The sequence below is a fragment of the Lemur catta genome, chromosome 5, assembly GCF_020740605.2.
Source record: "Lemur catta isolate mLemCat1 chromosome 5, mLemCat1.pri, whole genome shotgun sequence".
Taxonomy (NCBI): Eukaryota; Metazoa; Chordata; class Mammalia; order Primates; family Lemuridae; genus Lemur; species Lemur catta.
Genome location: NC_059132.1, coordinates 58,365,563 through 58,390,072, shown reverse-complemented (window position 1 = coordinate 58,390,072; position 24,510 = coordinate 58,365,563). Strand labels below are relative to the sequence as shown.

Below are 24,510 nucleotides of genomic sequence, written 5' to 3'. Positions count from 1 at the left end.
TCAAAATCTGAAAGTCATTAGCTGATATTTGGATGCATGGGAAAGAAAGATAGATCACCTTGGTATAAAACATGCATAAGCCGAGAAGCTGGCCTGGGATGGCCCATTGTTGCAGGGGTGGGCAGCAAGGAACAGCCCTCGAAGGAGAGGGATGAGCAGTGATCAGAGAAGTAAGAGAAGACAACCATGAGAATGTGGTATCAGGGAGTCAAGAAGGAAGGGCAGAGAATAATGCTACCAAGGGGTCATGGCAGGCCAAGACTGGGTATTGTGCATTGGCTTTAGCAAACAAGGACATAGTTGCTGACTTGGCCAGAGCAGTTGTGGAGCATTAGGGACATGCCACAATTTATGGCACGAGGGGGAGCTTAAAAATGAAGTATGAGTTCAGAGATTCTTTGGGGTTACATTTTGAAAATACAAATTTCTTCTCCTCCCTGTCTCTAATGACTCCATAGAGAGATGGGTAGGTGGGAAAATTAATAGACACCAAAGAAAAACTTGTTTTTTTAAACCTATAGTTGCTAACTTGTTTCCCACTTTTGAAAACTGTTGCCTAGTTTGCTGTTGAGTTGGTAAGTTTTTTTTTTTTTTTGAAAATAGAGATGTGTAGTTACTTTGACTGTTGGTCCACATCAGAGTTTCCTTGTGAATACACATACACATACTTTGGAGAAGGTGATTATGTAATAGGAGCTCAAAATAGTTTAGTTCCTAGGGACTAGGCAGAATCACAGATATTCCTGTTTTGTCAGTCCCACATTACACAACAGCCACCAGGCTTTGGGTCCCTCCACTCTTGGAGTTGTGACATTTGTTATGTATCCCAGCCGGCCCCCACAAGATCTCTGTTTTGTAAAAGCTAAAGGGCAATGTATTTTATTTTCAAATTAAACTGAATTAAAATTAATTTTGTTTTGAGACTTATGAGAATTTCACAACACACTCTGAGATAATTGGTCACACCCTGGGGTGTTGCATAAGAAAATATAGCCCTGATTCTGCGTTTTTCATTGTCCCCAAAGATCTCACTTATAGAAGCATCTTAAATAGCAAGCAGTACTACTGGTGTTAGGAAAGTGTACACGGCTATGGAGGGCACTTTCTTTGGAGTGATAAAGTTTTTACCTAAGTCCACCAGGAAAGAAACTGTTCAAGTCAGGTTTTTTGTTTAGGAGACAATGTAGATTGTTGGGAAAAGACATGACTTGGGCATCTGTTTCCCTCTCTCTTTTTAAATAACCTTATTTAACCTCTTCATTTTACCTATTGGGAAAACCCTGATGATATTTGTAGTTACTGTCTGTTTAGTGATCAACCAAACACTGTGTGTGTATGTGTGTGTGTTTGTAGGGAGGGATGGAGGGAGGGAAGAAGGGGCAGGGGGAGAGAGAGAGTTTTTTTTCATAAAAAAGATGATACTGCAGTAGCATTAGCATAATTGACCCCTGCTGGTTGGGCTTGTATTTTTTGATTAATTTTACTATTAATATTTCAAATGTATATGTCTAAGAATTTTAAAATAAAGAATGAGATTAAAAAGTGAGTAATGAATGTGTGGTCTCTTTAAAGCATAATTATAAATGCAGATCTCATTTGGGGAACCAAATGGGCTAATTGCACTTTTACATTTAGGACATATCAGTTCCCTGACTATGTAGGAGCTTACTATGCATTTGGCAGGCCATCAGGATTTTGGGGGAGGTCTTTTCATCATTTATATGCCTTCTACTGGAGGACGTGCATAGAAACCAGTAACTCTAATTAGTGCCTTTGAGTTTTTTTTTTTCCTCCTCTCTACTGTGTTGGGTAAACAGTTTGCTGGAACAAAAGAGATAATAATATCTAGTATGCATTGCACATTTAATGGTGTGACAGGTACCATGCTAATCACTTGACATGTATTAACTCAATTCTATGAGAGTAGCTATGTTATTCCCATTTTATAGAAGAAGAATAGGAGACAGGCTAAATAACTTGGCTAAAGGTGTACAACTAGGGGGTTAGGATAGGATTTCATCTCAAGTGGTCTGATTTCATAGCTTGTGCTGTTAACTCTATACTAGTCTCAATTACTGTTGATTAAAATCTGTGTGTTTAATATGTCTGGATCACTTTCCCCTTTTACAGTAAATACTTGAAAATGTTAGTTCAGTGGCTAATAAATTCATCAGCCAAGGCCGATAATAAGTGAAAAGGTACTCAACCAGTAGTAAGGCAAATGCGAATTAAAATTAATGCAGTACCAGCTTTTCACCATCTCATTGAAAGAATTTAAAAGATTTATAGTAGTGGCTCCCAACCTGTTTGATACCAGGAACTGGTTTCATGGAAGGCAATTTTTCTACCAGATGGTGGCTGGGGGAGTTGGGGTGGGGATGGTTCGGGATGATTCAAGTACATTATTACATAAGGAGCGCAACCTAGATCCCTCCCATGCGCAGTTTACAGTAGAGTTCATGCTCCTATGAGAATCTAATGCCGCTGCTGATCTGACAGGAGGTGGAGCTCAGGCAGTGATGCGAGCTGTGGGGAGCAGCTGCAAATACAGATGAAGCTTCGCTTGCTCACCTGCCCATCACCTCCTGCTGTGTGCCCGGTTCCTAGCAGGCCATGGACTGGAACCGGTGTGCCCCACGGCTTGGGGACTGCAGATTTATAGCTTCCAGTGCTGGCAAGGGTGAGGAAAACATACTCTTATATGTGACCGGTGGGAGTGAAAAATTGCTTCAACTTTTGGGGAATGTAATGTGGAAGTATTTGGTAAAATTTTAAATAAATATGCCATTTGACCAAGCAAGGCATTTATCTTATAGACATAAATTCACCAGTCCATGAGGATATAGGTACAAGGATTTTTTTTTTTTTTTTCTCCAGTGCTGTTTGTAACAGCAAAAAACTGGAAACAACTTGGAAATTGTAGACTGGTTGAGTAAATTATGTCACGTCCATAATACTGGAGTTTGGGCAACTAGTAAACAGCGTTGTTTGCTTTCCTTCCTAGATATGGAACCAGTTTGGAAATAAGACCCAAGAGACAGAGGAAGATCAAAACATTATCTTTATTAATGATAAAGCTGATAGACCACAATGGGTTCCTATCTCTTTACCCTTGAATGAGACTGACTGACCCATGCAATTACTGTTCTTGCTGAACAAACGCTCCAAGACCCCTGGGGGCAGGACGATGCTGAGACAGCCCTATGCAGGGAGCACGGAGCAGAGAACGCCCTTGTCCAAAGGCAGGCTGGCTCCCAAAAAGAGAAGTCCCCATGTGCCTTTGCTGGGCCTGCTCAGTGCCTCCTCTGAGTTCAGTGGTCCGTTAAGTCATTCCTCCTTCCCTGGGGAGGAGGGAGTGAGGGGGTCAAGGCAGAGAGAAGGTGGAAACGTTCCTTCCGTATTTTTCCTTTTAGGGAATGGCATGGAAATGACCTTCTCTCTATGAAATTCTAAGGAGTGGGGAATGTTCACCACACCCACCATAGCCCCTGTACTGTGAAACATCATACAGCTTTAAAAAGTACAAGTTAGCTCAATAGGAGTTGACTTGAGAAGATGCCCATCTTTTGTTGAATGAAAAAATCAAGTTACAGGGTAGTTTTGATACTAGGATTATATTAAATGGAAGGAGAAGCCAATGTAATAGGTATATTTTTGGATTTTTAATAAACATAGAAATATATTAAAGAATATACTTCAATCTACCAAGAAGGAAGATGGATGGTGGGTGTAGAAGGTTGGGACTGAGGAACTGGAAGCTTTTTTTATGTACATCTCTGTATTTGTTAAAATGAGCATTTACTAATTTTATAATAAAATGAAATTAGATGAAAAAATAAACTCTATGGCTTCTTTCAATTAGCTTCATTTATATGTAGTTTTACTAGATGCCTGGAAGAAGGACCAGTAGTTATTATTTTTCTTTTTTTTGAGACAGAGTCTCACTCTGTTGCCCGGGCTAAAGTGCCGTGGCATCAGCCTAGCTCACAGCAACCTCAAACTCCTGGACTCAAGCAATCCTCCTGCCTTAGCCTCCTGAGTAGCTGGGACTACAGGCATGCGCCACCATGCCTGGTTAATTTTTTCTATATATATTTTTAGTTGTCCATATAATTTCCATTTTTTTTTAGTAGAGATGGGGTCTCACTCTTGCTCAGGCTGGTCTCGAACTCCTGAGCTCAAATGATCCACCCGCCTCGGCCTCCCAGAGTGCTAGGATTACAGGCGTGAGCCATCGCGCCCGGCTGGTAGTTATTATAATATGTTTTGTTTAGTCTTGAGAGTATAGCATATTGGTTTGATTCACTTGGATGACTTTTACCCATTCTGTATAAACCATTTGGTTTCCCTGTTCATTTTTAAACCTTCTGCAAAAAGGTAGGTATGCAGTGTGCTAAACCTTTCTTGTGGCCCTCTGCCAGTTCACAAGGCAGGGTGTATGCATTGGCAAGGGAGTATCAGGGAGCCCAGACAGGCACAGTTTGTCAGCCAGCATGTGTGGACTATCTATCCATTAAAAAACTATCTGTCACCCAACAGAGATGTCATAGTTCATGTTGGACATGAAGTTTTGAATCCATTTATAAAGTGGAAGCAGACCTGACCATGGAGTCAGGAGACTCTGGCCATAGTTACCTTTACCCTCAGTGGACCAGTTTCCTTACCCACAGAATGAGGGGCTCAGACCTGATGATTATCAGTAGTCTAAGATTCTCTTGTCTATTTTATGCCTGATTTAATTAAAGGTGCTCCTTGACTTACAATGGGCTTGCGCCCCAATAAACCCATCGTTAAGTAGAAAATGAACTAATACACCTAACATACTGGACATCATGGCTTAGCCTAGGCTACCTTAAATGTGCTCAGAACATTAGACTACAGTTAGGCAAAATCATCTATCACAAAGCCTATTTTATAATAATATGTTGAATATCTTATGTAATTTATTTAATATACTGTCCTGAAAGTGAGAAGCAGAGTGGTTGTAAGGTACTCGAAGTATGGTTTCTACTGACTACATACTGCTTTTGCACCACTGTGAAGACGAAAAATCATAAGTCAAACCATCATAAGTCGGGGACTAACATATATCCACCAAACTGCCTCTTGGTTCCCAGTTAGCAACGTGGTAAGTTGAAGCTGTGGATCTCAGCCCTGGCTGCATATTAAAATCTCCTGGAGAACTTAAAAAAAAGATGCCTGCCTACTCCCAACTGCCAAATTCTGACCTGGAGTGAGGCCCTACCATTAGTCCTCTTAATTTTTTAAAATTAACTCCCTGGTTGATTCCAGTGTTCAGTGTTGAGAGCCATTGTCTTAGGGTGGTCCTGCTAGTTAGCTGACTTTATATTAATAGTTTGTAGTTAACCTAATCCTTGTGGAGCTTTAGAGTTTACAAAGTACTTTCTCGTTCCATTTTGTGCCCACTACAATCTTGTTAAATAGATGTTTTTTTCTCCAATAACCTTGTAGGTGATGGTAGTCTCTTATTTGAGGTCACGTTTTACTATAGAACCAGAATGAGAGAAGGTGACACCAGGCCCAGCTGGTTGGAGCTGGGTCACATGAAAAATTTCAGGTTTTATATGTGTGTGTATCTATGTGTGTACACACACTATATTAAATATGAATTACATGCATATATTATCTATAGATTTTATATGCCCTATAAATTATATATTAAATATATGTATAATGTATACATAATTTATATACATATACATAATACACACACACATGCTGTTGGTGGTGATATCTATATCTGTGTATTACACTTGACATACTCAGGCCCTGGTCAAGGTTGCCCCAAATGTTCCACCTTCTCTTTCAACCGTGTTCCCTTCTTCAGTGTGCGCCCCTCACTCCCTCTGGAGACCCGGGGTTCTTCGCTCTGGCTCTTATTCCTAGATGGGCCCCTCTGAGCCCCGGCGTCCTGTTGTAAGCCCATATCCAGGCTGGTGGGGAGCCGCCAGAAGGCGTACTGGGCCTGAGTCCTGATTCTAGTTCCCTCTCTGACGTTTAGAGGCCGTGTGACCCTGGCCAGGTCACTCACTATCTCTGGGTCCCAGTTTCCTCATCTGGGAAATGAGACATTGAAATTATGTGAAAAGTTTGAATTAAATGAACCATAGCATCATGGCTAAGCAGATGGGCTCAGCAACCAGACTTCCTGAGTTTAATCTGGCACTGACTAGGTGTACGATTTTTGGGTGAATTTTGTGACCTCTCCATGAGTGAATTTCCTTATCTATACAATGGATGCCTTAAAGAACCTCACAGTTGTGAAGATAAAAGGAGTTATTCAGGCAAAAGGACTTAGAACAGTTCCTGGCATTAGTACCATAAATGCTAGCCATCATTCTTCTTCTTCTTAACGTTTTTTACTGGTGAACGATGGGATTAACTCTAATGGGGACATTTTATTTCCAGAGGAGGAGGGTAGCTGGATATTTGTGTGTGGGGTTTTTCAGGACTCCTAAATGGCCCTGCATTCTATGCCGTCTTCCCTGCCTGCTGGGCCAAGGATTATAAGGATGTGATTTATGGGGTGCAAGCTGGAGGTGGGCCCTCAAAGGATATCACCTACATATTTCAAGGCTTTTTCTTGCTATGACTAAAGACGGCATAATCGTTTTCCCCGGTTATATACGTTGGAGTCAGTTTTTAAAGGGGTTTCATTCCAAATCATAACTAATCCACGTGGCATGGTATTTGCAGAATAAGGTAAGCCGAAAGTCTTCTTGTACAATTTAAACTCTAACCAAGTGTATAAGGATTCTTTCTCTGAGAATTAAAAAAGGGATTATCTGCTTTTAGAGGGGACTGGATGACTTTAAACTGGTGAAGGAAGCTTGGTATATGAGTATACAAGCTGCAGAGAGAGAGAGGGAGAGAGCGCGAGCGTGCGAGTGGGAGAAATGGATTACACAAGCCTCAAAGAACAGTTGTTGGAAAGGACTTTCAGCCCTAGCATCTTAATTCAAATCTCTCCTGAACAAGATTGAAGTCTTAAAAGGCAATTGCCTGTAGACTCAGCACCTCAGTTTGACTAATGGTGCTGCCCTACAGCTGAGTGTTTGGGGGCCGTTGACTTTGTGCCTGAGTATCCTCAGGGGTAGATTGAGGGTTGTTGAGAAGATTAAATGAGATGATAGATGGTGAAGCATGCAGAATAACAGCCAACATTTGTTGAGTCCCCAGCGCACATGTTTAATAAATGCTGATTATTACCTTAAAACTTGTGTGTTTGAAACAAAAGCCAAAGAATAATGAATTTTCTCAATGTGTATAAGCCCAATTACAGGCTGATAAGATTTTGATAGACTTAGGAGCAGGCAGGGGCAGCAGCTGGAATGCCCCTCTTGGGAGCTGTTTTTCGTGGCTGAGGCCCCTCCAGGCTAGTAGGAGCCTTCACCTTAGGCTTAGGCTCACAGCATCCCAGACAGCCTTTGGTTTGGGTCTTACCTACTTTCTACTTGTAGGAGCAAAGAAGATGAAGTCTGTTTCATTCCATGTGTTTGAGGAGAGGATTTTTATTGGGCTGTACTGTGGACTGAACTGTTTCCCCAGAATTCAGATGTGGAAGTCCTAACCCCCAGGTGCCTCAGAATGTGACTGTATTTGGACACAAGGCTTTTAGAGAAGTGATTTAAGTTGAAATGAGGTTTCTAGGGTGGCCCCTAATCCAATGTGACTCGTGTCCTTGTAAGGAGAGGCGATTAGGACAGAGACACACTCAGAGGGAAGACCTTGTGAAGACACAGGGAGAAGACAGGCCCCTACAGGCCTAGGAGAGAGGAAACCCAACCCAACCTGCCGACACCTTCATCCCAGATTCCAGCCTCCAGAACCATGAGAAAATAAGTTTCTGTTGTGTAAGCCCCCAATCTGTGGTGCTTTTTTATGGCAGCCCTAGAAAATTAATACAGGCAGCCACTAAATTCTCCCTGAGTGATAGTGTTTCTGTGGAGAATGTTGGGAGTTGAGGGGCAGCAGGACAAAGTAATGAGTAAGAATTCAGGCCGGGTTTAAAACCAGCTCTACCACTCACTAACTTGGTGACTCGCACTGTTGCGCTTAACTGTTTTATTCTTCATTTTCCTCTCATGCAAAGTGGGAGTGAGCTGCTTCCTAAGGTTGTCGTAGGACTAAAATGGAGTCCTTTCCGTACGGTTTAGCACTGTGCCTGACACGTGGTAGGCACTCAATGAATGGCACTTACTGTTATGATGAGACAAAATATCCATTAGATGTTTGGTTACAAATTATGCACATTGATTATCAATATTAAATAATATTTGCTTATCCACCAACTTGGAAGAAAATGGGCTCATTAGAGATTTAAAAATATTTCTTGCTGACATTCCAAGGAGTGTGGAATGAAAGTATAACAAGGATCCCTTTGAAAGTACAAAGTAACTAAAGAGTATGGTACAAACACTTTTTGTTCTGTGGTACAGAAGGGAATAGCATTTTTGGAAAGGACTCTTCCCCAGCCACATTTGTTTGTAGGGAGCAATGCAAAAGAGTACTGTTTGTGGTGGAAGAATGGCTTGCCTTTAAATAAGGAATTGTTTAATTAGATTGGTTTTGTCTTGGAGCATATAAGGCAGTGTTGCTGAGAAGAATATTCCAGGCCTGGCCAGTTGCCTGCGCTTCGTTGGTGAGCCCCTGGTAAACCACGGTAGTAGAGTAAATAAGTTTGGACTATTAATATTTGCTCTTTGTTAAAAATAGCATATTTGTGGGGAATGGACACGCTTGAAGCTCTTACTCGGGGGGCTGGGGAGACATGGGCAATATATATAACCTAAACTTTTGTACCCCCATAATATGCTGAAATAAAAGATAATAATACAAATAGAAAAAAATAGCATATTTGTATCTCTTCATTAAGAGGAAGGCAATGTTTTTAGTTCCTACAAAGTTTATGTTTTTTTATTGGAAGAATATGAAGGCCATGGGACAGAAATCCCCAAATAATGCCTTTCTAGTGGCACATGAGAGTAGAAAGATTGAAGACTGGCATTTGGAAACTGTAGCACAGTCTGATTGTGGTTTGGTGAAATAAGAAGTCAAACACTTGAGCATGTGTTTTATTTCCTTGCAATGACTTTGAAATCTTGCAAGAGCTGTGGAAATTGAGCTTTTGCTGAATCTGAGTTATGTCCGTCTTGCTTGTGTTTCGGAGCCTGATCAAAACAGCTGTGCTCTACTGTTTGCTTATGCATACAGGCCCACACAGTGCTTTAATTGTTAGAAATCACAAATGAAAGTGCCGGTTTCTTTGCTGCTCTGGAGGGAATGGATCTGTAAAAAAGTAAACTTTGCACATGGTCCTCTTAAATATGAAGGGGTTATTAAAGAGCATCAGGGCACATATTTTTTGTAAGTTTTATTTTTAATTGATAATGATTGTATATATCTATGGGGTAAAAAGTGATGTTTTTATACATGTATATAGTGTGAAATGATCAAATCAGGTTAGTTAGCATATATGTCACCTGAAACTATCATTTCTTTGCGTTGGGAACATTTAAAAATCCTCTCTTTTAATTATTTTGTAATATACTATACATTATTATTAACTATAGTCACCTTGCTGTGTAACAGATCACTAGAACTTATTCTTCCTGTCTTTTGGTAACTTTGTCCCTGTTGACCAGTGTCTCCCCTTCCCTGTCTACTGTCCCCCTGTAATCCCCAGGTTCTGTAACCACTGTTCTACTCTCTGTTTCTATGAGTGACTTTTTAAGATTCCACACATAAATGTGATAGTACAGTATTTGTCTCTCTGTGCCTGGCTTATTTCACTTAATATATTCAATAATATCTTCTAGGTTTATCCATGTTGTTGCAAAATGACAGAATTTCCTGTTTTTTTAAGGTGGACTAGTATTCCTTTGTGTACATACACTACATTTTTAAAATACATTTATCTGTTGATGGCACTTAGGTTGCTTCATTTTAAGTTCTTTAGATCTCAGAACAACCCTGTGAAGTAGTGCTACTGTTACTACCTCCGTTATAAAGACTAGGAACCGAGACAAAGCAAGCTTCTGTATAGCTCTTGCAACTAGTGAGTGGTGGGGCTGAGTCTTGTAGCCAGGTATTCTTGCTCTGTGTTGACTTTCTCTGCTCATAATCACTCACTCCGTGGCCAGTCACAGAATTAGAGGTCACACTTACTTAGCAAAATTATTATTGAAGACAGAGGCTAAGATGGGAGGATCATTTGAGGCCAGGAGTTTGAGCAACATAGCAAGACATTGTTTCTACAAAAAATAAAAAAAAATTAGCCAGACATAACGGGGCTCATCTTTAGTCTCAGCTACTCAGGAGGCTGAGGCAGGAGGATTGCTTGAGCTCAGGAGTTCAAGGCTGCAGTGAGCTGTGATGGTGCCACTTCACTCCAGCCTGGATAACAGAGCTAGACCCAGTATCAAAAAAAAAAAAAAAAAAAAAATTATTGTTGAAGACAGATCTTTTTCTCTTGCATTTGTTATAATTTGTTTCTCTTCTTATGAGTGTTTGATCATTTCATAAAAGGTGGTTCTTTTCCTATTTAGGAAGACTTGATCCCATTTTTTGTTTGGGTTTGTTTCTAAACTTATGTATATTACCTCCCTAACTTAGGTGTTTCTCTAATGTGCATAAAAGAGACCTTTTCAGTTTCAAGTGCTTGGAATCACCAGGGTTTAAAATATGTATCATCTTAGGCCAGTGATTTGATTTCCAGAGTTGTGTAATTTTTTTAAAAAACTTATTATGGAAAATTTCAAAGTAGAATGATTACTAGAATGAACTTGGTGTGCCCAACACTGAGCTTTAACAGTTTTGACTCATGGCCAACTTGTTTGCTCTAACTGTGTTTCACCAGGGTTTCCTAACTTTGGCAATTACTGACATTTTGAGCTGGAAAATCCTTTGTTATGGGACACTATGCTGTTCCTTTTAGGATGTTTAGCTGCATGCCTGGCCTCTACCCACTAGATACCAATATCACACCCACTGCCCTTCTAGTTATGACAACCAGAAATGTCCCCTGGAGGGCAAATCATCCCTAGCTGAGAACCATTGATCTCTACTCACCCCATTCTCCCCATCTCCATTAGATTATTTGGAAGCAGAACCCATACATCAAATCAAAATGATTTCAGGATGTATGTCTAAAAGATAGGGCCTCCAATTTCGTTGACCCTTTACAAAGGAAAGGAACAAAAATCGAACTCTGTTCTTATATGAATTGTCGTCCTGGGAGCTAGCCTCATTTGGCTGCAGAGATGGTCATTGTTTCTGTCAGCTACCTAGTGTTGATATGAGCTAGCAAACATGAATTTGTATCATACTCCAGCTGGTACCTTTTGTAAAGAAGAATTGTGGTAAACTATACATAACACAATATGTACTACTTTAACCATTTTAATTATACAGTTTTGTGACATTAAGTGCATTCATATTGTGTAACCATCACCACCATCTATCTCCAGAATTCTTTTGATCTTGCAGAATTGAAACTCTGTACCCATTAAACATTAACTATTATTTTCTTCCCCAAGTATCTGGCAACCACCACTGTACTTTTGGTCTCTATGAATTTGACTACTCTAGGTACCTCATATAAGTAGAATCATACTTGTCCATATTTGTACTTTTGTGGTTGGCTTGTTTCACTTAGCATAATGTCTTAAAGGTTCATCCATGTATGTGTGTATACCACATTTTGTTTATTCATCCACTGATTTGGTTAGCTCCCACATTTTGGCTATTGTGAATAATGCTATTATGAATATAACTGTGTAAACTACCTCTTCAAGACCCTGCTTTCAATTATTTTGGGCTTATACCTCGAAGTGGAATTGCTGAATCACATGGTAATTCTATGTTAACTTTTGGAGGAACTGCCATATTGTTTTCCATACTGGCTGCACCATTTTACATTCCCACTGGCAGTATACATGGATTTGAATGTCTTCACATCCCCATCAACACTTATTATTATCTGTTTTTTTTTAACATAATAGCCATCATAATAAGTATGAAGTGGTATCTCATTGTGGTTCAGCCTACTTCATAAGATTACAGCTGATAACTGAAAAGCGGCCCTACTTCTGCTAGAACCCTCCTGCTAGAACTAAGTGGTGGTGGTGTGTGTTTCCACTTTTGCTTTAGGACATTTTGCCATGGAGCATTCAGCGAACCCTCCATGGGGGAGAGGGTGGTGGAGTTTGTTGTATCTGCATGTAGAGGGCAGCTTTTAATCCATGATAAAGCATTGAGTTTGGCATTTACCATTAACAGTCAAGGGAAAGGATTCTGGTGTTAAAAGATAAACTGAGGCATATTAAAATTTTAAAGAGTTTATTTGAACATTCAGCAATCATGAATCAGGCCACGCCAGACTACAAGCAGTTCAGGCTCCACCAAAAGGGGTGTGAAGGGAAAGCTTTTATAAGGTGTTCAAGGAAGCAACACAAAGAAAATATTTGATTGATTAAAGTGGACATTCCCTAGCTAGAGCTTAGTTGCTGGTTTCTGATTGGTAAAGTCTGTAGTTAGCACTTAGTTGGTGGTTTCTGATTGGTTAAGCTTGTTTTGTTTTTCTGAACAATGGCCCTTCACTCTGAGTTGGATGTCAGCTTGCTGATGTAGGAACCCAAGGCACTGGAGCCATCTCAGCCTGGTGAACTCCCAGTGCTTTTTAAAACACCAATTAGATACAGAATCACAGATTGTTAGAGCTGGAAGAGATATCAGACTCAGTTCTCCCAAAGGACACATTTTGGAAATAAAGGAGTTGAAGCCCCAGAGCACGTAAGTCTCTTCTTGACTTGAGGGTAGAGACAGTGTCTTGCTCATTGTCCCCAGGACCTGGCACATAGAGTCAACCAGTAAGTGTCTGTGGAATTAATCAGTGGATTGCCCAAGGCCATCCAGCTGACATCTTAGTGTCCGATCCCATCCCTTGAGGTACACATTATATTATGGTGACTGAAAAGTGGCAGATTGCTTCAATGACCAAAGGAGTTTTCTCTTTCTCTTTTTCAATCCCTAGGGTAAACAGATACAGATCAGATATAGTTTTCCCACAGTGAGGCACTCTCTTCTTTGGAGATAGATCTGGAGCGGTTTTGAAGAAAACTAGCCCAGTTCTGGAGACCATCTGGAGGCTGAGGAGGCCAAGGTCATGGCTGTCGAGCTTTGGATCACTCTTGAATCTATTCCATTTCAGCCTGCCCCAGAGCTTGCAAGTCCAATCTCCTCACCCTTTTTTTGTGTTTTCCTTCATCCTGGGGAAGCCCAGTTCTTCCTGGGTGCCTCGGTAGGTTTTTTCTCTCTGTATACTTCTGAACTAGGTGTTCCCAGTCTTGCCTGCATATTAGAATTACCTGAAAGCTCTACAAAGCCCTGATGCCAGGCCAATTAAATCAGAAGGGTTGGTTGGGGTTAGAATGCAGGCCACAGTATTTTTTAATGTTCTTAACCCCCATTAATTTTTGCCTATTTCATCTTCCAGATTGCCCATCTGTGTCTCTCATTGCTCCTTAATCATGAAACTTGCTGTCATTTACTTTGGAGTTTTTAGGGCCCATAATGTAACAAGTTCTTCAAAGAAAAACCAGAACCCTGGTACTGATTTAGTTTAATCTATTGATCGATTTGGGAGCATTACCATGTTATCAATGTTAATCTTCCAGTTCATGAACACTGGATGTTTTTCCTTTTATACAAGTGTTCTTTAATTTCTTTCCACTAAATTTTGTAGTTTTCAGTGTACAAGTCTTGCACTTCTTTTGTTAATATTTTCCTAAATATTTTGTTCTTTTGATGCTATTGTAAGTGAAATTATGTTCTTAATTTTCTTTTCACATTATTCATTTCTAGTGTATCTAAATAAAATTGTTGTATTTAGAAATAAAAAATAAGAAAAACCAGAGCTGGACAGTAGTTAAAGCCATAAAAAACAGCTTTTACTCAGGACTATTGCAATAGGGGAAAAGAGACCTCAGCAGAGAACTGAGCTCAACTCCAAATACAGCATGAATACGTGGGAATTTACAGCCAAGAGGTGGGGGTCACCAAAATTACTAAGAGGAAACACAAGGGTCATGGAGATTCTGGCTAAACTGACCTAAACAGATCCTGGTTGAAGACAGGCCAGGGTGACCAGACACCACCTGAGGGATAGCAGAGGATGAGGAACTAGGTCTGATATCAAGGGTGATCAGATATGGAGGATGGGGGGGGTTCTTGCTAAAACTGGATTTTATAAGAAAGTACACCAAGAAGAAGGTTCAAGAGCCTGACTAAAGTTTGGTCAAGCAAAGAATCTCTGTCAGTTTGTGCAAAGTTACTGTTACTTAGCAATTACTTTTAGATTATTTGTTTTCTTTCCCCAGTTAGATTATAAGCTCCTCAAAGGCAGGGAACATGCTTTCTTTCTCTTCCCTCCCAGTGGTTCCCAAACTTGAGTGTGCACTCATGTGGTGGCCTGTTGGAACACAGATTGCAGGGCCCCACCCAGGAAATGTCTAAGTCAGTAGGCCCGAGGTGGGGCCTGAGAATGTGCATTTCTTATAAGCTGCCAGGTGATGCTGATGGCCCTAGTTTGGGGGCTACACTCTTTTTGCTTTTTTTTTTTTTTTTTTTGAGACACAGTCTCACTTTGTTTCCTGGGCTAGAGTGAGTGCCGTGGCATCAGCCTAGCTCACAGCAACCTCAGACTCCTGGGCTTAAGCAATCCTCCTGCCTCAGCCTCCCGAGTAGCTGGGACTACAGGCATGCGCCACCATGCCCGGCTAATTTTTTTTTTTTTCTGTATATACTTTTAGTTGTCCAGATAATTTCTTTCTATTTTTAGTAGAGACGGGTCTCGCTCAGGCTGGTCTCGAACTCCGACCTCGAGCGATCCACTCGCCTCGGCCTCCCAGAGGGCTAGGATTACAGGCGTGAGCCACCACGCCCGGCCAAGGGGGCTACACTCTTGAGAGCCACTGCTCTACCCTCTGACTCATTCCTCATGTGCAAATGCTCAATAGTTACTGGCCAAGCCAAAGAAGAATGGAGCAAATTTCCCCTGGGTGCTCTCCTGAGTTCAGTTGTGGCTGCAGGCTGGTCCCTGGGCTGAGACAATGAAAGAACCTGTGATCGTTCATCTACAGAGATGATCAATAAGGTTTTGCCAATTCCTGCACATTTTGAACCTTGCTAAGGTGATTATTTTTCTATATATGTATTTTTTGTGTGTGAGTGTAAGTTGTTGGGTTGTTTATTTAGCCTAGATTAAAAGACAAGACAAAATCATGGATAGGCTTGAATGTCCTTTCTTCTCTGTCTTTCAAGGTAGAAAATGAAGGTGGGGAGTAGTGAGAACGAACAGGTTTCTGGAAAGGCTGGTGAGGCATAACTTCCAAACATAGGGGAAATTCAGTACAGTCAATTTTTAAAGCTGAAACACAAATTCTCTGAAGGTAATATTTTCTACAAGTTATAAGGGGTCCAAAGTATTGTTGTTTGTTTATTGGGAAAACTAAATGAACTCAAGTGGAGCTGATGTCTGCTACCTCCACCCTACCTCCCAGCTAAGCCCTAACAAATTTAATTAATAACCACAGTTTATTGTAGTGTGAAAAACCACTGAGGCGGAAGTTGAGGGTTTATTCATATCTTCAATCTCTTTTCGATTAAGTGCCTTCTAAAAGTGCATTGATCCCAAAGCTTTCATTTTGAGTACTTTGAAGGGTTTAAATTACTTTTCTAATTTTAATGAATGGTTACACCACTTAATACATTTGGAATTTGATTTGGGTAAATTTAAATTGCAAAAGTACATGTTTGTTTATTGTTTTTAAAAAATCAGCTATGTCTTCTATAGATTTCAGGGAATTATTTTGTTTTCTTTTAGGCAAAATATTCTTGAGAGAGAGAGACCACTGAGATTTTTCTAAGGAAATTTGGTGTCTCCCTTGCATAATTGGACAGGCTTGGCATTGGATGTTTAATGCAGGGCTGTGTCTCTTTTTGTCGCTGTTTTGTGTCACACCTTGAATTTGAAGAATGCTCTTGCTCATGTGATGCTAATTTAAAATGAGATAATTAGAGTCAGAAAACAGCTGATGATCACTTTGGAGAAGGATTTGATTTTCTAGGTACCAAACTAGGGAACTCTTCCGCCAAACTTTGCATCTTTAAAAGAACAGATTCTTTGTCTTTGGGTCATGCTGGAGGCACAGTCAGCTTAGGTCCTTTACATTAAAAGCCACCTGCTTGCAGATGGGGAAGCAACCTTGGCCAGTCTTAAAGGGCTGGAGAAGAAACGGTTGGGTTTGTCATGTCTCATATAATGTGAGAGTATGGTTATCGCTTGTTACTTGTTTCCTCCTCCAGATAGATAACTCGATTGGGGGACAAAAACAAACCCAAGTCTGAGATGCATCCAGATGGGGAAACCTGCAAAAAATGAGAACAAGTTCACACATAGGCAAAACAGTAAAGGTTTCTGTTCTCTCTTTCCTCCCCTTCTCCCACAGGTGAATTTTGTGGCATGCCAGCTTTTTGCCTTGTTCGCTGCTTTTTGGTTTCGCATCTACCTAAGTCCTAGTAAAACCAGCTCCGATGTCCGGCATGCATTTGCTACCATTTTTGGCATCTATTTTGTCATCTTTTGTTTTGGTTGGTGAGTATGAGCTTCATAAATTCTAATGTTGATCATTTGGATGTTTTGTGGCAATATTGGGACTTTATTGGCATTGCATTAAGGTAAGAAATAGATGCCATATTGTAAAGCATATATTGTAAAATGTTATGATATTGTACATACCTTATTGTAATATATCAGGGACATTGCAGGAATCTCCATTTACTGTAAGACCCTGGAACCAACAGACTGAATATCCATTGGAAGTCGGTAAAATGAATGTTTTTTTAAAATTAGACTTCTCCAGATCCTCCCACCCCTGGGAGGGATGCTGTAAGGTTTAGTTTTTTCTAAAAAGGGACCTTTCCTAACTATAGTAGATGTTGGTGTATTTCTTGCATTACTGCTAGAGACACTGGTGTTCTGCATTTCCTCAGAGTAGAACAGTGGTTTTAGTGCAGATCTTAGGGAATGTGAGTCTTCCTTTAACAGAGAAAGCTAGTAGATTGGACTTCCTTTGCTAGGTAAGCTGGGAAAATACCCTGGGAGTGGTAGCACTTCTTAGGGAAGAAGTTTTAAGGACCTGCATTTCTAGAAGTATATCTTTCAGGAAATTTGTGAATTTGTTTGGGATTCTGTACTAGGATACTGCCCCTAATTCTTCAACAAATATTTGAGTAAAGAGTATTTTGAATCAGCTACCAGGTAAAAGTCTTGATATCTGGGGAAACTTTGGTACTAGTACTTTAAGATTAAAACAAATGAAGTCCCAAAGAAAAAGCTCAATCTCTCTGGACTCCTAACTAATATATGAAAAAAGTATAAGCATTCCATTTATGGATTCCTGACATTACTAGTGCTGTAGTTGCCAAACTATGTCGTGACTTTCTGGTGTCATTTCAAGATATACTATTTTAATTACATAGAATAAAAATACTTGATTTATTTTCTCATGTGTAAACATGAGCTAACTGATCACTTGCTTTCTGGAGAGGGTGGAGGTGGACAGAATGGGTGGCCAATAGGTATGTTAATATGAAATTTATTCAGTGTCTCCTCCCCCCATTATGTCTTCAAGGTACTCCATACATCTTTTTGTGCTGGTGTTAATGTGCTATGCAATCATGGTCACTGCAAGTGTATCTAATATTCACAGGTAAGACCCTGAGAATGAACAATGTGAGGTGAGGTTTTTTGTGCTCTTGGAAATGTTTTTCCAGGGTGAAGATGAACCTTCTCCACTTTCTGCAAGTGTTGAATCTTAGCTTATCTAGACTATCAGAAGGAAGAACGGGGAGCCCTAAAATCTGCGAGTCTTCTGAGAATGCTTTATGAAAAAGGTGGGATGCAAATTGGGCCTCAGGTGAAAGAGAGTAGATCAGGATTAGGCAGCTCTATTTGTGATAGCCCCAAACTGGAAACAATGAAGTGTTCAGCACAATGGAATACTACACAGCAATGAAAAGGAATGAAAGATTGATATACACAATGACATGGATGAATCTCAAATATGCTGAATGAAGGAAACCACACAAAGTCTAGTCTAGAAAACGCAAAGTAATGTATAATGACAAAAGATCAGACATTATCTGGGGTGGAGTGGTGCAGGGAGATGTGGAAGGGATCGCAAGGAGGTGTGAGGAAACTTCTTGGTGGTGATGGATTATCTCCACTGTCTTGAAATTGGTGATGGTTTTCTGGGTGTACCCATATGTCAAAACTTATTAAATTGTATACTTCATGTATAATAAAACTGCTAAAATAAAAAAAAATATTTTTTACTGTGATGTTTAGATTTCAAAGTACAGAAGTAATTTAATTCTACCTTGAAAGTGACATGCTTGGGTAATGAGTTGAGATACCTGGGATATCTATTTTGCACGGTCGCTGTTTCCCCTGTTCTTTCTGGAAACTGTATTATCTCTGCCTTTCAGGAACGCCAGAATGTAAGCTCTGTGAAAACAAAGACTTCTCTCTCTTGTTCACTGTTGTGTTCTCAAAGCCTGGAACAATACCTGGCACAAGTAAGGGCTCAATAAATATTTATGGAATGAATGACTGAATTACTTTTGAAAGACATTTATTCTTTTATGGCTTCTTGTCTGACAGCTTCTCTGAAAAGCAGAGCCTTATTTCAGCTTCAGAAAGCTCTTTGATTAAGACACAATAGTTTTCCTTCTTCAAAACATTGGAATTTAACTTTTCACTGTATAATCTTGTTACTTACAATAAATTTCTGGGCAAAAATTTTTGCATGCTTTTAGATTTTATAGTTATTCAATGTAATATCCAAATGAGCTCTGAAAATTTAAATTCTAATCATCCCTCTTCTCCGTGCCTTCTTTGAAGGGGATAGTGTCATTCCTTCCAGAAAGGAAATAGGAAATCCATTTTTCTAATTTGGAAAGAATGGGTTTTGGAAATGCTTCATAGGATGACAAAATGCTTATAAAGGCTATTTTTCTTTTAGTGGGAAGTGAAAATGCTTGGCTTTTCTTAAACTTGATTTTGGAAACAATTAAATGATTAGTCATGCTATTGTTGTATCTGTATAGCACATTTCCAACTACTTTACGAATTGCAACTTGTCACCTCTCCCCAGACTTGTGTGATGCTGATGGGGTGTGGTCCATTTTCCGGGGGGGGGGGGGGGTCAGCAGCTTATATGTTTTTCAGGGCCAGGTTTGCTTGTTCAGTTTTGCAGCATCCCCTTCCAGTGTGGAGGAATGGAATATTCTGGGCTTGGCAGAGCACAGTGGTTTCCAGGCAGGCCATGACTGTTTCACCACAGTAATATTGTGCTAGAGGAGGGCTCTATCATAAGACCAAAAAGAAAAGATGCCAGAACAATTCTTCCACTCTTTCTTTGCTCGCCTGGTTAACAGTATTGCAGAAGTAGGGAATGGTTCACAGTTGCTGATGGATGGACTCAATGTAAATGTAAAAAAAAAATTCAAAGTTGTGTCCTATTGATTCGGGAAAAGAGCCCTAGATTGGAGTCAGGAAATCTGGGTCCTTCCAGCAGTGTGAGTTTGCCCAAGTCATGCAGTTTCTCTGTACGTCAGATTTCCCACCTGTAAAGTGTGGGCCTTGTAGTAGTTTGAATGCCAGTTCTCTTCAATACTGTGATTTCCTGATTCTCTGTGAGTCGCTGTCCTCTTTAGCCCATCGGGCCAGTAACAAGAGTTCTCTTACATGTCTCAGGAAAAGAGGGGAGGATTAGTATTTGCTTCATATGGAACTAACCCACTTCTGGAATGACTGTATTCAGAATTCGTTTAGAGAGTTCTAGCAGGTACCACCTCTGTTCCCTTCCTAAGCCACTATACTGGGCAGAAGTCACGGGCATCAGCTTAGTGTTTGCGAACCAGCTGGAGCAGAATATAGTTAGTATCTGCTAGGACAGATGCCCTGTGTGACACTTGGTGATGCAGTTACCAATTCTGGAATCCCTGCTTTGTGCCAAGTCCTAAGCCCAGCTCCTCTTAATCTACTTCATTTCATTATTTTTAATATATAAACTATTATTTAATATATAGTTTAATATTTAATTTCATTATTTCAAATATATTCTTTCTAGGACAACTCTATGGAACATAGATTTTTTTTTTCTGTGATGAGGAAATGAAAGCTCAAAGTCACAAATAAGTAAACAATTTGATGAATTTTCCCAAAGTGGACACACCCATGTAACCACCAGCCATTTCAGTAAGGAGAATGTTGGCATTACTCATGTCCCCAGTCTCTACCACAGCCTTCCTTCCTAGAATAACCACTACGTCAACTTCTCCCACCATGGGTTGCTTTGCCAGTGCCGGGATGTGAACTCATACCCGTCTGTCTGTGGAATACACATTCTCTCCACCGCTCCTGGATTCCTTAGATGTTTTAGGTTTGGCCAGGGCATTGCTCTGTTGTTTTGGAACTTAGCACTTGGCACCATCCTTGACAGGTGGGGGTCTTATTACCATAGATGAGCTGAGTCCCCTTTACTCTCTGGGCCAGGGGAAGGTGTGGGTCTAACTCCCGCTGAGGACAGAGGGGAAGCAGCAGGCATGGCTGAACTTGAAGTGGTCCCAGAAGAATCTGCCTTTTGCATCTGCTTTGTGCTCTTGCCTTGAGGTTCATGAACTGGCCAGAGAAAGGAAACAGATGCTGGAGGCAGCGAGGCCTGACTCCATCCCACTCCTACGCCAGCTCTTAAGAGAACTGTTTGTTTTTTCTTAGTCATTTGCCTGTTGACCATATTCCTGGTTTGGACCCAAGGTAGGGAAAAATGTTTTTGTATAGTAACATCTTTGTTTACAAATAATGGTAAAGAGAACTTAAAGTTTTATATATATATATATATATATATATATATATATATATATATATATATATATTTAATTTAGAGATGGGTTCTCACTATTACCCAGACTGGTCTTGAACTCCTGGCCTCAAGCTGTCCTTCCGCCTTGGCCTCCCGATGTGCTAGGATGACAGGCGTGAGCCATCACACCTGGCCTTAATGTTATATTCTGCTTTAAAGTTTACGGAACTCCTCCATACTCGTTATCTGGCTTTCCCTTGCTACCGAATGAATTTTATATTATCCCTACTTTATTATTCCTTAGGTTGATCTAGTTTTCATGAGTTATTTTAATGTGAATATGTGATTTTGGTATAATTTAATATCAGACTATACATCTTTCCTGTTTTATGGCTCATGTTTAAAAATTATGTCTTCTGAATTAATGTCTGTATCTGATGAGCTCCTGAACCATTTAAAATGTGTAATGTGTTCATTTCAATTCGTTTTGGCCAACAGTAACTGAACCCCTCCTATGTGTGAGGTCAAGGATGTGGATACTCAAGGTCACAATGAGTTGGGGAGACACATGTGCATTAATAATTTTAATTTTGTGAGTATGTGTGTTAGCATGTAGTACTAGAGAAAGGCAGACAGTGGAGCAAGGAATTGTGTGGGGGCTGGGGGAACAGGAGAGGGGGTGGCGTGGATGGAGCCAGACCAATCCAAAGGACACTAAAGAGGTGACATTGGAGCTGAGCCTTATCTGATAATTAGGCAGTTTCCAGTTAGACTATAGGATGGAGAAAAAAGTTGAAAGCAGAAGAAAGATATCTGGCCTGAAAATACAGGGTTTCATTGTGGAACATGAGCAGTCTGGCATAATTTGGACATAAGGTGGACGTGGAGCGTGGCTGGAGATGAGTCAGAAAGGTGAGGCAGAGCTTAGCGTGTGAAGCGCCTTGTGCGCTATGTTCAGGGGCTGCGATTTGACTAGATAGTGGATCCATTGGAGGTGTTTAAGAAGAGTAGCAGTCATGTAGTTGTCTATTCACTGGACACACAGTAGGTGGACATGATGAACAAGACACACGTGACCATGTTTGCCATCATGGAGCTTACAGTTTGGTAAGGGGGACAGTAATCAATCACATTGTCTTAGCTTGGGCTGCTATGACAAAGTACAATGGACTGGGTGGCTTATAAACAATAGGAATTTATTTCTCAGTTGTGGAGGCTGGAAGTCCTAGATCAGGGTGCCAGCATGTCCGGGTGAGGAACTTCTTCTGGATTATAGACCGCTGTCGTCTTGTATCCTCACATGGCTGTAAGAGAGTGAGCGAGCTCTCAAGGGTTTCTTTTGTAAGGGCACTAATCCCACTTGTGAGGGCTCCACCCTCATGACCTAATCACCTCCCAAAGGCCCCAGCTCCTAATACTGTCAAATCGAGGGTTAGGATTTCAACATATGAATTTTGGCGAGACATAAACATTCCATCCATTGCACAGCTTATCACATATTTATAATGACAAATGGAATGTTGCGAGTGACAAGAGTGCTTGTAAGTGGACACGTGCCTGTGTTTGTGTGGGTTGTGTGCCCATTGGTAATGTGGTAGGGGGACGCGGGGAGTGCTGATGAGAAGGTGGTAACTGACGCTTGAGGCGTGGACAGGGAGGATGCTGAGCGGAGCGTGGGAATGCTTACACCTCTCAGCAGGTGGAGGACGGTAAGCCGAACAAGGTGCCTGGGGAGAATGAACCAGAGAGACGGGAAGAAAACAAGGAGAGCGGAAGCCAAGAGAATAAAGTGCTTAAAGAAGAGAGTGGTCAGCAGTGTAGTGATGATTTGTATTTTACAAAGATCATATGTAAACATGGTGGTTCATGGCGAGGAGAATCTTGGGTGCGGACCTTACAGGTCAGTGGTTCCCAGCCCTGGCTGCACGTTGACATCACACCTGCCAGGTGCAGCTGGTACCTATTAAACCAGAATAGCTGGGGGTGGGGCCCGGGCATCTGTAGTTTGTAGAGCTCCCCAGGTAATCCCACTATGCTGCTGAGGCTGAGACCCACTGCAGCGGTCCAGGTGAGAAGAGGTGGTGAAGGGCTTGGGGAGAGCAGTGGGTGGAAAGGTGGGCATAGCCGGGCCACATAGGACTTGGTGAGCAGTTGCGGGTGGAAGGAGAGGGCGATGGGAACATTTATTGGGTGCGTTGTTGTCATGCATAGTAATCTGACCATCTGTGTTTTTGCTTTCAGGTACTCCTTTTTTGTGGCAATGGGATACCTTACAATATGCCACATCAGCCGAATATACATCTTCCACTACGGGATTCTCACTACAGATTTTTCTGGGTGAGTTTCTTAAGGGGCGGCAGGGGGAGGAGGGTGTTGACTGCTGACTTTGACTCAGTCCCTTGGGGTTCGTAAACCTCAGTGTGCACATGCGATTGATTCATCGGTGGCTGGGTAAATCAGTTGGTAGGACACTGTGCTGATTCATGAGCTTGAGGTTGAAGATTTGATGGTTCTGTAGGACCGTTAGCTCTGCTGTGCTGTAAGGCAGGTCACAAACTACAGCCTGTGGGTTGTGTCTGTCCTTCTGCCCATTTTTGTACAGCTGTATTGGAATACAACCAGGTACTTGTGTGTGTATTGTCTGTGGCTTCTTTTGCATTACAATGGCAGGGTTGAGTGGTTGTGACAAACCATGTGGCCTGCAGAGCCTAGAATATTTACTGTTTGGCTTTTTACAGAAAAAGTTTGCCAACCCCTATTCGAAGGCCCTTAATGCGGGGTTGGTGTTCGTCTCTTACTAGTCAATAATACAGACGTTCTTCCATGCTAGCTGATCAATAGCTGCTACCCTGGCCCCTTTGAGTGACCCCTGGCTGCTCTGGCCCCTCCCCCCAGGCCCCCTAGGCCTCCAGCAACTAGAAGGGTAGTGCCTGGTCCAGCAAGGGTCTCCATCTGGTTGTAAAAATTTTGTCTGTCACCATGGCCTTGACCTGGTGGGCCACCCTCTCGAGACCGGTTACCTGGTAAAGACTATGGATGGATCAGTGAGAATTCTGTGCCCTGTTGAGGTTGGTACAGGAACAATTTTTATGAATTTCAAGGAATGAACACTAAAGCAGAGTCGTTCCTGGTGACGCAGTGTCTGTTATCCACGTGACCTCCCTAGGAGTTTGGTTCTGTTCTCTGTAGGTAGAACCTGAGTTCTCCCCCAGGTTGAATTTCGTCTTCTCTGGTGAGTCGTTGGAGACGGGCAGGGAAATGAGGGGGTGACAACTCCCAGTTCATTTCTGCGAACTTTGCAAGTTGTGCACCTCCACTGTCCCACCATGAGTGGGCGCAGGAAGGCAAAAGAGTGTTGTTTTGGGGACACAGTGACTGTTGCATTTAAATATCCATGACTATGGTTCGTCTCAGACTGGTTTTTCATACGTTAGTTCTTCCTACCCTCAGGCCTCTGGGATTTTACCTCGTTCTCTTCCAGCTGTGTTTCCTCTCCGCTTCATGGAGCATACTATCTCAATTTTTATGAAACAAGTTCACAAACTTTATTTTTTAATGTTAT

General features: G+C 41.2%; 1 protein-coding gene across 1 annotated transcript in view; it reads left to right on the top strand.

Moving 5' to 3' along the window:
* Positions 1–24,510, top strand: part of MBOAT1 (membrane bound O-acyltransferase domain containing 1) — a 96,750-nt gene that overhangs the window by 34,186 nt on the left and 38,054 nt on the right. The window contains exons 2-4 of the mRNA XM_045551869.1: positions 16,530–16,675; positions 17,715–17,792; positions 23,190–23,285. Coding sequence (XP_045407825.1) covers positions 16,530–16,675; positions 17,715–17,792; positions 23,190–23,285 — 320 coding nt within the window. The remainder of the gene's footprint in view (positions 1–16,529; positions 16,676–17,714; positions 17,793–23,189; positions 23,286–24,510) is intronic.